We start from the raw sequence: 14008 nt of genomic DNA, 5'->3' as shown, positions 1-14008 counted from the left end.
TATATACCTGGGAGTCATGTAAAACTTTCTCAGGTGAAATAAATAGAAATAAAGTGTCCTAAAATTTGGAAAAATTTAAGACTTAAGAATAAATGGCTGCTGAACTTTCCATGAGAATGGAAACATCAAGGTGAGAGGTAAGGAAAAATCTGCTAGGATTTAGAGAGGAATTCAAGGGTGTGAAATAGGCATGTTGGCTGGGCAGTGGTGGGGTACGCCTTTAATCCCAGCATTTGCAAGGCAGAGGCAGGCGGTTCTCTGTGAGTTCAAGGCCAGCCTGGTCTACAAAGCGAGTTCCAGGAAAGGCGCAAAGCTACACAGAGAAACCCTGTCTCAAAAAATTAAAAAAGAAAGAAAGAAAGAAAGAAAGAAAGAAAGAAAGAAAGAAAGAAAGAAAGAAAGAAAGAAAGAAAGAAAGAAATAGGGATGTTGCTGAGAATCTGAAGTGAAGCGTATACAGGGCCATGAAAATGAGAACAAATGGAGTCAATTAGAGGAAACATTTACTGTAAAACAACAAATGATTACAGCCAGTCTGATGTGCAGGCCTGTAATCCCAGCTACTTGAAAGACTGAGGCAGAAGGATCATGAACTCAAGGCCCACCAAAGTAACTTAGTGAGACTATGCTTCAAAAGAAATAAAAAGGACTGGGGGTGTAGCTCAGTAATGGAATACATCCCAAACCTGTGTGTATCCCTGGGCTCTAGCTCAGCATGAAAGAAAGTGTGTGTGTGTGTGTGTGTGTGTGTGTGTGTGTGTGTGTGTGCGCAAACTATAGGAAAATTATAAAGTTACTGGAGTTTAAAGACTTATCAAAATGGGGCACTTTTCCACAGCTATAGTATAACTCTTGACCATTTAAAATTCTTTCCTAATGCACATACAAGTGGAACATTCTAGGATTTTATCTCTTTAAATAATGAATAATCAACTTTTAAGAAAAATCTTAATTAACTATTTTATTTATTTTTTTTGTTTGTTTTTCGAGACAGGGTTTCTCTGTGTAGCTTTGCGCCTTTCCTGGGACTCACTTGGTAGTCCAGGCTGGCCTCGAACTCACAGAGATCCGCCTGGCTCTGCCTCCCGAGTGCTGGGATTAAAGGCGTGTGCCACCACCACCCGGCAACTATTTTAAATTAGAAATTACAAAACAGTTATTTCTAGTTATATCTTGGAAATATAACCAAGCCTGTGAGAAGAATATCTAATATAAATGTTGTCTATATAGACACTGAGAACTAACTCTGTGAAGGCTCTATGGCAGGGGTTCTCAACCTTATTAATGCTGTGACCCTTTAATACAGTTCCTCATGCTGTTGTGACTCCAACCATATAATTATTTCATTGCTATGTCATAACTGTAATTTTGCTATTGTTATGATTCATAATGTAAATATCTGATATGCAACCCCAAATGGGTCATGACTTACAGGTTGAGAAACACTAATCAATGGTGTTCCCTGGCCAGTGTATATCCTAGATATAAATGAGATAAATAGCTAAAAGCCAAATTTGATATCTTTTCCTGATATTTTTTTAAAGCTTAGGAAATAATAAATTCATTTTCATATTTAAATAAGCACCTATATTCTGGACTCTGGTTCACCTTCTAAGAACTATTAAGAGAATGTATAAATATTTCAAAATACGTCATGTATTTTGGATGTATCATGTATTATAGGATAAACTGCCTTGAATCATGCCCTTAAATTTGAAATTTTTAGTAAAAACACTTAAGAAGTAACTTACAAGCCGGAGCATGGTAGCAATGCCTTTAATCTCAGAGCTGGGGAAGCTGAGTCAGGCAAATCTCTGTGAGTTCAAGGCCAGTCTGGTCTACAAAGCAGGTTCTAGGCCAGCTGGAGCTATATAGTAAAACCTTGTCCCAAATAAAAAAGAACTTAGTCAAATGATATATCATAGACTCACCATGTCTACTCTATTCACTCACACTGAGGTTTTGGAGATAACACTGGATTAAAACATAGAAGGGAATGTACTGCATTCTCATAAATATTTGTATTTTGTGCTCTGGCAAGAATAATTTAATTTGGTTAAGTCAGGGTAAGCAAAGCCATGTTCTCCTTAACTTGGAGAGAGAACAGACAAATAAGCCTTATTTTCCTCATCTGTATAGTTGTGTCTCATGAGTTTCTAATTCTTTGGGTTATGATATATGACACATAAGAGCTTATGCCCATGATCCAGCACTGTGCTATAACCACCATCATCCACACTACTGCTAAATGTCACCCATATGCCAGGCACTTTACTGGGATTATGAATGTAACTATTCGCACACTGCCTTAAAGCCTCAATCAGTAGGTATCACTCACATCTAACCCACGGTCTCAGAGAAGCTGAGTACTCTGTCCATTGGCACAGAGTCTACAGCAGGAGCACACGTACACAGGGTCTCCCAGACTGCAAAGCTCTCAAGTGTTTATGACCATCTACTCAACCATACATAGTCAGGAAACTGCCATCTAAACTAAATGAGTGGTAATGAAGTTTCAAAGGAAAACAGTGTCAAAGCAGACAATTAAGAGGGAGAGGAGGAATCACTCCTCTGGAGTTAAAAGTTTACATAAGTAAGGATACAGAGACAAAGATGTCAAGTAAAGGCAGCAGCTGAGAGACTAATGTAAATGTCAACTCTACATGAGCATCACCAGCAAGTGCTAGGTGAGGGCGAGCAAGGCTGGACCAACAGTTCTGACATTCTCAGAGATGTTCCACTGTGATTCTTATAAATACAGCAACCCACACTGGGTGGCCGGGCTTTAGAAGCCTCTGGAAGCCTAGAATTACGTGCAAAAAACAGGTGTAGTTTTCTCAGACCAGACTCCATACCTTCCTCCAGCATATACAGACTAACATACAATTCTAATGCAATTCAAAGTCATTTTCTAGTATGTTCCCAAACTGTGGGTTTTTTAAAGGTGCATAAAATGTAGCCTTCTTAGTTTGTGGAATATGTATGTGTTCAGCAGAGTTCTTGCTTAACAAACAAGGAGCTCTGGGTACTATCTTCACATTGACGAAAAAATTAAAAAATTGAAAAAAGAGTGTTTGCCAGTAGGTGGTAGAATATGCCTTTAATCCCAGCACTTCAAAGGCAGATGGAGGCGATCTCCGTGAGTTCAAGGACAGCCTGGTCTGCAGAGTGAGTTCTAGGACAGCCAGAGCTACACAGAGAATGCCTGCTTGGGGGTGTGGGGGAGAAAGGTGTTCTTGTTGGGAACAGGAAAAATCACCTTGTCCTTGGTACTGCCATTTTGACTTCAGACTCTATTTCACCTAAAGGATGAAACCAAGTCCAGGTTCCCAAGCCCTAGGCAGGCTGTGAACCGTTCAATAGCTGATCCACCTCATCCCTAAATCATAGAAATAGTCATTATGCATCTTTGGTTCTCTGGAAACATTATGCCTGCTCTTAACAACAGAAGGAACAAATGAAGCTGATTGGTTGGACTGAAAAGCTTGCATTGTATGTCAACTGACAATGATGAAACATTCAAGGAAGCCCCTAATGTCTAAATCCTGATTGATGAAAACTGTAGCTGTAACTCGGCAACAAATGTTTGTGATTTTTGTGCTTAAATACTTGCTTCAACTGACGTTCAGGGTCTCAGTTCAGCTCCCAATCTGTTGCCCGATCAATCAGATCCTCCCCTTCCCCACTTCTGTGTCGTCCTGCATTAAATCCTGCCCTGCAGTAACCTCTTGTATCTGCTTGGGTTGATTCAGAGCCTCGGAGCACAACATTCTCAACCCCTAAAGGCTGGGTATTATCAGGCATCAGTCCTAGAGCTGGTCTCTTGGATGCAGAGTGGGGGAATGTCCCTCTAGACTAAGAAAGGAATTGGCTTAGTCAGTATGGCCTGGGTTGGATTTCTTGCTTCCCAGGTCACCTTCAAATTCCCAACACCAAGTAGGATTCTTATCTGCTGCTCACTTACAATGCTTTTCCTGAGGTCTGCTCTAAAGGAATACCAAAGGCCAGCATGGACAACAGTGAAATGACAGCCTCAACTCCCTCCTCAGCAGGCCTGTTACTGCACGGCCCCCAGAAGAACTAGAGTTTGTGGCTCCACATGCCCTTGCTAGGACTGCAGGAAAGCTTATTTTCATTAAACTAGAAGAAAGAAGCTAAAGAAACTTGCATGGATATTTGAGCCAGGTAAAAACTCCCCTCAACAACAGGAGGTCAGGCTGTGGTGAAAAAGGTCAGCATGTCTGGACAGGCCAATTAGAAGCAGACAGTCACCCTGGGCTATTTTGTGGTTCTGCTAAAAGTCAAATGCAGAGTCTAAGCCAGTCTCATAAACATGACCCAGGATAATACATCTGATATCAAAATCTCTATCCAGCTTTGGAGCTTCAGCCACTGTCCTATCAATCTGATAAAATTACCAGTGTGTCAAACAGAGAAAAACTCTTTCCAACTCCTTTGTCTCTGCATTGTCTACGGTGCACATAATATAAAAGCAACAAAATCCCAACAAGTTGGCTGACGGGAGGGAAACAAGGTCATAGGCACAAGTGACTTTCCATTCAGAATATTATCATTGTTTGGGGTGTTTTGGCTTTGGGCTTCTAGGTACTGTTCTTTTCAAAGCAATAAAAATGAAACACAGAAGGTATGTATCCAAAGCAGCCATCGGTTTAAAAAATACACAAAGTGGGATTTTTGGAGGAAGTGCATTACTTGGATAATTAAAGCATACTTTGGCTAATCAATCACCTGACCCCCTGGCTCATGTTCTGCACCTGTTAGACATCCTATGTGGAGAAACTTCATGAAGGGACCGCAGGACTCAATTTATAGCTTTTACAATTTACTGATAATTATTTAAAAACACATAGTTTTACGTATTTGACCTGACTGAAAGTAAATAGAGTTCTATACTGGAAACTAGTCTTATGCCGTCTCTGATGGAAGAACAGCAAGCTAGAATTAAACCACCATGACTCAAGAGGCAACAGGAACTAGAGATGTGAGAGCTAATTATAACACGACACTGCATCCAGGAAATGAGCGGTCACACATCAGCACACCAATAAGCAACTTAATAATCAAAAATATAAAGTGCAGACAGTGGTGGCATACAACTGCAATCCATTACTTCAGAGACTGAGGCAGGAGAATCATGAGTTAGAGGCCAGCCTAGGCAACATAGCATGAATGTATCTTAAAGTAAATAAAAGGCTAGACAAAGAATTAATAATTAAAATATATAGACATGGATGCACCAATTCCACTTCTAGAAATACAACTTACAAACAGAAAACTGAACAGACTAAAGAGCTATTCCAGGAAATGGGTGAGAAGTAAGAAGATGGCCTATTACATGCAAAAGAGAAGCCTAGAAAAAATCCATACCTTTCACATTCATATGTTAACAACAACAAAAACAAAACAAAACTTATTTTGTTTAAATATAAATACTTTTAAGGCTGAAGTCAGGGCTCAGCCATCAAGAGTACATATTTTTCTCACAGTTTAGCTCCCCAGACCCACACAGAGCAGCTAACAACTACCTGTAACTAAAGCTCTGTGGCAGATCTGATGCTCTCTTCTGGCCTCCACAGGCAAGTGCACTCACATAGTCAAACCCATAGACAGACACATATACACATAATAAATCCAATTAAATAAATGACCTTAAAGATATTACTTTGATGAGCTAGGGGTTTAGCTCAGATGGTACAGCGCTTGTCTAGCATGTATGAAGCTTTGGATTTAATTCCAGCACCACATAAGCTAGGTATACAAAACACCCGTAATTCCTGTGCTTGGGAGGTGAAGGCAGGTGTATCCCAAGCTTAAAATCATTCTCAGCCACTTAGAGAGTACGAGGCTACTCTGGGTTACATGAGATCCTGTCTCTAAAACATATGTATGTTTGTATAATTTAATGCTCATTTACCATTTGTAGAAAAACCCAAATTTCAGGCAAATGAAATACATACCTGTGCTTTGATGATTTGCTAAATATATTACATTTTCTTTATTTTTTGGCAAATCTCCATATAGCAATATCTAAAAGAGAAGACAAAAAGAATCATTACTTTAATAATTCAAAACACGTGCATGAAATTACAGAAAAAAGAATGTGAAAGAAAATTGACAAGCACATACTATAACTAGCCCTATCCATGACTAATAAACATCAGAGCTCTCTTGAGAGCCCCATACATCATAAATAGCTCATGCTTATAAAGTACTTAAATATAGGACAGGTTAATGATCATAAAGCAAGACAGGATGATTGATATCCCTGTAAGAAAATCCAGAAAACGTATTGATTGCTAATAATATATAAAACTTCACCGTACAATGGAAGGCAGGCATATACATATCAACTATAATGAGACATAACACAAATATTATAAAAATACTCTATTTTTACTCTATATTTTAAGGATCTGTAAAATGGAGAGCTGGTGTATTCATTGGGTATGGTTTTTGCCAATGAGATTAGAGGTTTTCTGAACAGAAGACCAAATGAAAGCCGTGCGTTGGAGTCCTCTGTTAGTACACCAGTGTGTGGAACAAAACTCAGGCTACGGAGTGAGGAGACTGGAACAGGGAAGCCAGAAGGGTCTCTGAGCTGGAACATCAAGTCAGGGTCTCAAGCGGCCCAGGCTGGCCTCCACCTCCCGAGTGCTGGGACTGCAGTGTGTGCCACTCTACCCACCTGGCTACATCTCACCTTTAGACCAAGTGATGAGGACAGGTTTTCACTGTCCTGGTTCTGTTGTGATCTTAAGTATTCAATGATAAAGGAAACAAAGGACTGCTAATGCTCATTTGTTTTCTTTCTTCGGGGCATCTTTATTTGGTTGCTGTTCTTTTACTTTATCATTACGGATTAAGCAAGAGTTAGCTAAGGCTTTGGGTCTGCAATATCTGAAGGGATTACCTTCTTGGTTGTGAAACTACTCTCTAATATCTTAACAACAACAAAAAAGAAAAAGGCATTAATAAATCCTCTGTGAAAACAATACAGCTACATGATATAACGTCAGGATTTCAAGGACTTAGACTAAGGTCTCTGTTACCTTAGAAAACAGCACAGTGAGTATGTTCACATGTGTCCAATTATTTCTAACGAAGTTTATAAACAAGTAAATAATAAATGATTAGTTGATCTGTGCAGGGTTAATATAGAGGTGCCAGCTCATGACCAATCACCCTTCTCTTAGCAATAAACTAGAACTATTTGAGGACTATTGGGTACATGCTGGATTCAGAAGAACTACAGATACACAGCAGTGTTTTGTGTGTATATATATATATATATATATATATATATATATATATATATATATATATATATATACTTTTTTGATAAGATCTAAGGTTCTTTAGAGATAGGTCTAGCTTCCATGCTGAAGACAACACTCAAACCATCCAAAGGTGCCTGAAATCCCTGATACTTGAGTGGATAAAGCAGGAGGATTAGGAATTTGAGGCCAGCCTGGGCTGCTCAGCAAGAGCCAGTTATACACATACAACTCTGTCTCTGTCTCTGTCTGTCTGTCTGTCTGTCTCTCTCACCATTCATCCTTCTCCATTTCCTGTGGATGATTTGGTTGATTACTAAAATGTATCTTTTGAACTTAGATTGCAAACAAACTACTAAAAGGCAGTTTTCACAGGATTAAAAGACAGAACTTCAAGGTTGTCCTTTATGAGACTGTATTGAATTTAAAAATAAAACAAGCATAATGAGGACTAGAGACGAAACCACAAAGTAAGTGGTACCCCCACTATGGTCATAAAATAACACCATAGCTATGGCCTTCACTTACTGGTAGAAAGCCTACCATGCATGCTAGAGGTCCTGGGGTCACCATCCAGCAACACACACACACACACACACACACACACACACACACACACACCCATGCCAACCATCCAGCAACACAACACACCACACACAGACATACACACCACACCACACACACACACACACACACACACACACACACCCCACATACCCCCAACACACACACACTCAGACACACATACCACACACACACACACACACACACACACCAATAGTACATTCAATACATTCTAGGACACAGAAGGAAACGAAGACTACCTGGATCAGCACTGATTATACATGTAGGTGAGTTAAAGCATTAAAGTAAAAACTTGCTCTGTAGATTCTCCTGCCTCTACCATCTGATTGCTGGGATTAACAGTGTGTGCCACCCCCATCCTCTCCCCCAGCTAAAATCTCTATTATTTAAATGAAAACTTTTAGGGCTATAGAGGATCAGAGTTCAGATTCTGGAAGCCATGTCCAGAACCACCTGTAATTACAGCTCCAGGGGATGGATGTCCTTTTCTGGACTGGTTCAGCACTGATTTTACATGTAGGTGAGTTAAGGCATTAAAGTTAAAAAAAAAAAAAAAAAAGCCTTAGCTAACTTTTCTAACTTTTGCATAATCCTTAATGATAAAGTATAAGAACAGTGACCAAATTCAAGAAAACAAAACAACAAAACAACACAAAAAAACCAACCTATGGTCAGTTAATGGCAAGGTGAGCTTAAGAGTCCACATCTGTACCTTTAAAACACAGAACACTACTGTTCTCGGGATACAAGAAAGTCCAACCCTTAAACAAATAAAGCACCCAGAACTTAATTCACATCCCTTTAAGAGATTTTACCTATGTACTTATTTATATAAACACACAAGACTCAAGTGTGTATACGTATGCACAAGAAGATTGTAGTTTTTTCGCCCATATGCACAACAGCTTAGTGAAAGGGCAGCTGTATCCAGCTGAAACATAAAGAAGCCAAAAAGCATTATCTCAGAGGCGATATCTGAGCACTAGCCTCTTTTTAACTATTTCATTTAAACTACAGCTGCTTGGAATCTATAGAAATAAAAACTCACACTATAGAATAGTTCTCAACTTGTAAAACTGCAAAAGATCTGAAAGCAAAGTGAAAAATCAAACTGTAAATCTTAAAGAGATGAAAATCATCACAAGTACTTTGAATAGTTATTAATAAAGAAAAGAATGCATAAATAATATTTATGTATCTAATATACACAATTTTAAAGACTCTACATTTCTGAAGTTCCAAGAATGAATAAACACTTCTATCTCAAATAATTCAAATTTCTTCCATTCTTTGAAGAATAAAGGTTATGTTTTACATTTATTAATATGAAGGGGAAGAAATTATTTTAAAGATTTATTTGTAATTATAATTATGTATGAGGGGTACATGTACATGCAAGTGAAGGTGCTGTGGGATGTTCTGTATGGCAAATGTGTTGCTAATTAGTCAATAAATAAATCACTGATTGGCCATTGGCTAGGCAGGAAGTGTAGGCGGGACAAGGAGGAGAATAAAGCTGGGAAGTGGAAGGCTGAGTCAGAGAGACACTGCCAGCTGCCAAGATGACAAACAGCATGTGAAGATGCCGGTAAGCCACGAGCCATGTGGCAAGGTATAGATTAATGGAAATGGATTAATTTAAGCTGTAAGAACAGTTAGCAAGAAGCCTGCCATGGCCATACAGTTTGTAACCAATATAAGTCTCTGTGTTTACTTGGTCGGGTCTGAGTGGCTGTGGGACTGGCAGATGAGAGAGATCTGTCCTGTGGGCCAGGTAGGAAAACTTCAGCTACAAATGGCGTCCAACGTGGTGGCAAGAGTTTCCACCTAAAACCTGAGAAAAAAAAAGATACTAAAACGGAGCTAAAAACAGTTCCTAATTGTCTCTCTCAAATGAGCGGCAGCTGCCGGTTGGAGCTACTTGTGGGTTTCTGGTGTGCGTGCTCAACCTGCAGTATGGCGGGAATGAGGCCTCTGCAAGTGGCACATTAAGCTGCATGGTGGATTTAGCCTTTGCAGGTACAAAACAAAAAAAGAGGTTTCTGGGCTACACGCTGCTTGGATAAAAGCATAGACCTATAATAGCTCCCAGAGCTGGTGGTAAACGTAGCCATGTTGGGAGGCTGAGGTGGGTGGAACCAGCAGCCACAGCTGCTGCAGTTTAAAGCAATAGAATCACAATAAGACAGATTCAGATGTAATAGTTTACAATGTGTGTAAAAGATACGTAGGCTTGAAAGAGACAAAAAAGGTGATATATACAGTTATATAAACAAATACATATTTTTAAAAAATAAAGTCTTTAAAGAGACAGTAAAATTAATATAAAAAATAAGCCACGTGAAGATGAATACTACACAGGGAATCTGGATTGTGTTGTCTTTGGGATTCTTAACTGCAGAGAGATATTTGATTGTAAAGGAAGCTGAGTTAAACCAATATGTATACTTTAAAAATACCTTGACTTCAAAATTTGGATATAAGGATATGTTGCTTTGGAAAGGAGACTCTGCTTTTGTTCCCACAGAAAGCCAAAGGCTATGGATTTGTTCCAGATTAAGATACATCAGGTTTGACCAGCCAAGACCCCCTGAAGGTCTCCGATGACAACATGGCCCAGATGATCCAACATCCAGAACCGTTTGAAGGCAACTGGCTCAGACAATACAGCCTCATGGACTATTCCATAATTCTAAAATTTTCTTTGTGTCCCCATAAGATACAGCGCCCCCCTCCAGGAGGAAGTAGTAAGAGAAGCTACGCCCAAATTCCCAAATTATATGTAATTTTACTTTGTTAAGGTTAAAACCTTCCTTTTTGAAAAAAAAAAGGGGGGGGGGAAGTGCTGTGGGATGTTCTGTATGGCAAATGTGTTGCTAATTAGTCAATAAATAAAACACTGATTGGCCATTGGCTAGGCAGGAAGTGTAGGCGGGACAAGGAGGAGAATAAAGCTGGGAAGTGGGAGGCTGAGTCAGAGAGACACTGCCAGCTGCCAAGATGACAAACAGCATGTGAAGATGCCGGTAAGCCACGAGCCATGTGGCAAGGTATAGATTAATGGAAATGGATTAATTTAAGCTGTAAGAACAGTTAGCAAGAAGCCTGCCATGGCCATACAGTTTGTAACCAATATAAGTCTGTGTTTACTTGGTCGGGTCTGAGTGGCTGTGGGACTGGCAGATGAGAGAGATCTGTCCTGTGGGCCAGGTAGGAAAACTTCAGCTACATGCAGGTGCTGTTGAGAGTCCAGAAAAGGACATCCATCCCCTATAGTTATGGAGCAAGCCAGCTAGCTACACTATCCAAATGAGTAAGCTCTGGGTTCAAGTGAAAGACTCTGCCTCAATATACAAGGTTGGAGAGCATTGGAGAGCAATGCGGGAAGACATCTGGCATCAGCCTCTGGTTGCCCACATGTGCCTGCACACAAGCACCCATATACACGCAAACATGCATATTACACACATGTACACGATATACATACAAAAATATAAAATTTCAAGATGTTATTACTATCATTTTTAAAATATTGTTTTACGTGTATGCATGTATGTCTGTGTATACATGCCTGCCTGGTGCCTGCAGAAGCCAGAAAAGGTCATCAGCTCCACAGAACTAGAGCTACAGATGGTTGTGAGCTATCATTTGGCTCCTGGGAATTGAACCTGGCTCCCTCTGGAAAAGCAGCCAGTGTTTTTTTTAATCCCTGAGCCATCTCTCCAGACCCAGATACTACTATTTTATTAACAAATATATAACTAATTAGAAGGTTGTAGTGTTTTCAAATTCTAAAAAGCTAAGAAGCCAGGCACAGTAGCTCATACTTGTAATCCCAGCATTTGGGAGGCTGTGTCAAAAGGATTATATGAATGTGAGGCCACCCAAGGGGAAAAAATTAAGAAAATTTAAAGGGTTAAGAACTTACACACTATCTACTTATAAAAACTGTAGATCATCATATGATTGCCTATGTGCCCGACTCTCTATGATCCTCTCTGGGGCGCCTCTCTCAGTTACTCACTCCACACTGATGCCTTTCCACCGTCAGCCCGACCACAGGCTTCATTTATCATAGCCACTTTGTACCACAGGGTGTCCTGTTCACAGTCCTAGGAGAGGGCCAAGGACATCTTGTACAGGCTGACTTACAAGTCACACTCTCCTGTGGCCTGTTTTCTAGCCTAGACTTGAGCACCTAGATAGTTTCCAAAGACAGATGTTCACGGAATCATTAAGTTTACACTTTTGTTTTGTACCAATAAAACTGTCTCCTTTTAAACATAAAAGAAATTTTAGAATAAACATAAATAAAACATGCTAAGTATACTGGAAACTTTTAAAGACATCATTCTGTGAACCTTCTAGTTCCCATTTACTTTAATAACTCTAATCAAAATATTTCACAAAGCATTTTGAAAACATGTTTTTAAATTTTATATAATTATTTAAGTAACTTTAGATTGATCCACTTTTTTTCAAAGCTCATCTAAGGCCAGTAAGATGACTTTGTATAAAGACACCTGCCACCAAGCCTGACGACCTGAGTTTGATTCCTAGGGTCCATATGGTCGAGAACCAACTCCTGAAAGCTGTTCTCTTTCACATTCACACACACACACACACACACACACACACACACACACACACACGCCGCAAATAAATGTAAAGCTCATCCAAAGTCCCTTTAGAGAAAAGGATTAATTTTCCTTTTATCAATTAATTAACTAGATGGCAGACAATCAAATACTTTAAATAATTTTCTGCTGTAGTTAAGCCTGTTCACCTGCATAGAATCTCTTGTGCTGATCAGTTTTCTACAGTTTTTAATTTGTTCAATGACATGTACACTAATTGAGGGCTCGTCCTCCCTCCCTCCCTCCCTCCCTCCCTCCGTGTCCCCCCCCCCCTCTCTCTCTCTCTCAAAACCCAAGATCTCCAATGAACACCACATTCTTGCTTTGTTAGGCCATGCTTTGAGTCTGGAATGGTCCCCACTAGCTTATGCTTTGGGTGTTTGTCCTCCAGTTGGTTGCACTGTTTTGAGGGTGGGGTGGGGGGTGGAACCTTCAGGAAGTAGTTACGAGTTTGACCTTTGAAGGTTATACTGGCCCCTAGTTCTGGCTTTGTTCTTCACTTCCTAGTCTACTACCATGTGAACAAACTCCTGCTGCCACTGCCAGGCTTCTCTGTTGTGAGGGACTAAAAACAAAAACCATCAAGATTGGGAGTCAAAATAAAGCACTTCTCTCTGTCAAGTGTTTTGGTCATGGTGACATAAAAGAACTAATAACATTTAAAAGTGTCTTCTTCATTTATCTCAGCAGGGTCCATTATTTTCAGCATGCAAAAGTTGAAATATAATACATATTGAGAAAAAAGTCTCATTGTTCTCAAATATAAATGACATTGAAAGAAATCATAACTCATTCCAAAATATGCCCTTTAGCATAAGAATGATTCTGAGTGAAAACAGCTAAGAAATAGGCACTGGTAGAGTTCTCTGCCCTCAGTTTTCTACCTAGAGACAGACTGTAACTTCCTATAAAGGGGACATAAAGTTCCTGTAGCCAAAGTTTTCCTGTGTCGCGCCCGGCTCTCAGCTGCTCAGACCCAAGTAAACACACAGAGGCTTAATATTAATTAAAACTGCTTGGCCATTAGCTCAGGCAAAATACTGACTAGCTCTTACACTTAAACTTAGCCCATTTCTGTTAATCTATATGCTGCCATGTGTTCTGTGGCTTTACCTGTGTGCCATTACATGCTGCTTCCTGGAAGGTGGGCTGGCATCTCCTGACTCAGCCTTCCTCTTCTCAGAATTCTTGTCTGCTTATCCCACTTACACTTCCTGCCTGGCTACTGGCCAATCAGCGTTTTATTTATCAACCAATCAGAGCAATACATATTCACAGTATACAGAACATCCCACAGTGTACAAAAGCATTATTCCACAGCAAGTTCCCATTAAATAAAGCAGTCCCCCATCTACAGCAGCAAAACCTGTTGACCAGTATGAGTCTAAGTGAGGACCACCTGCAGGTGTATAACATTTCCTCGAAGCTCAATATCCCTTATAGACGCTTTCCTTCACACATCACTGCACCTTTCATCACCCCCTTGACTAG

The 14008-nt window shown here is 39.9% G+C and overlaps 1 protein-coding gene across 1 annotated transcript in view; it reads right to left on the bottom strand.

The window, feature by feature from the left end:
* Agpat5 (1-acylglycerol-3-phosphate O-acyltransferase 5) overlaps positions 1-11949 on the bottom strand; it is a 32621-nt gene extending 20672 nt beyond the window's left edge. Inside the window, exons 1-2 of the mRNA XM_059244995.1 lie at positions 11905-11949; positions 5979-6048 (exon numbers count right to left, since the gene is read on the bottom strand). Of these exons, the coding sequence (XP_059100978.1) occupies positions 5979-6048; positions 11905-11949 (115 nt within the window). The remainder of the gene's footprint in view (positions 1-5978; positions 6049-11904) is intronic.
* Between the last annotated feature and the right edge of the window lie 2059 nt (positions 11950-14008).

The sequence above is a fragment of the Peromyscus eremicus genome, chromosome 17 (genome assembly GCF_949786415.1).
Source record: "Peromyscus eremicus chromosome 17, PerEre_H2_v1, whole genome shotgun sequence".
Lineage (NCBI taxonomy): Eukaryota > Metazoa > Chordata > Mammalia > Rodentia > Cricetidae > Peromyscus > Peromyscus eremicus.
The sequence above is the reverse complement of the archived record's forward strand: the minus strand, read 5'-3'. Positions and strand labels throughout refer to the sequence as shown.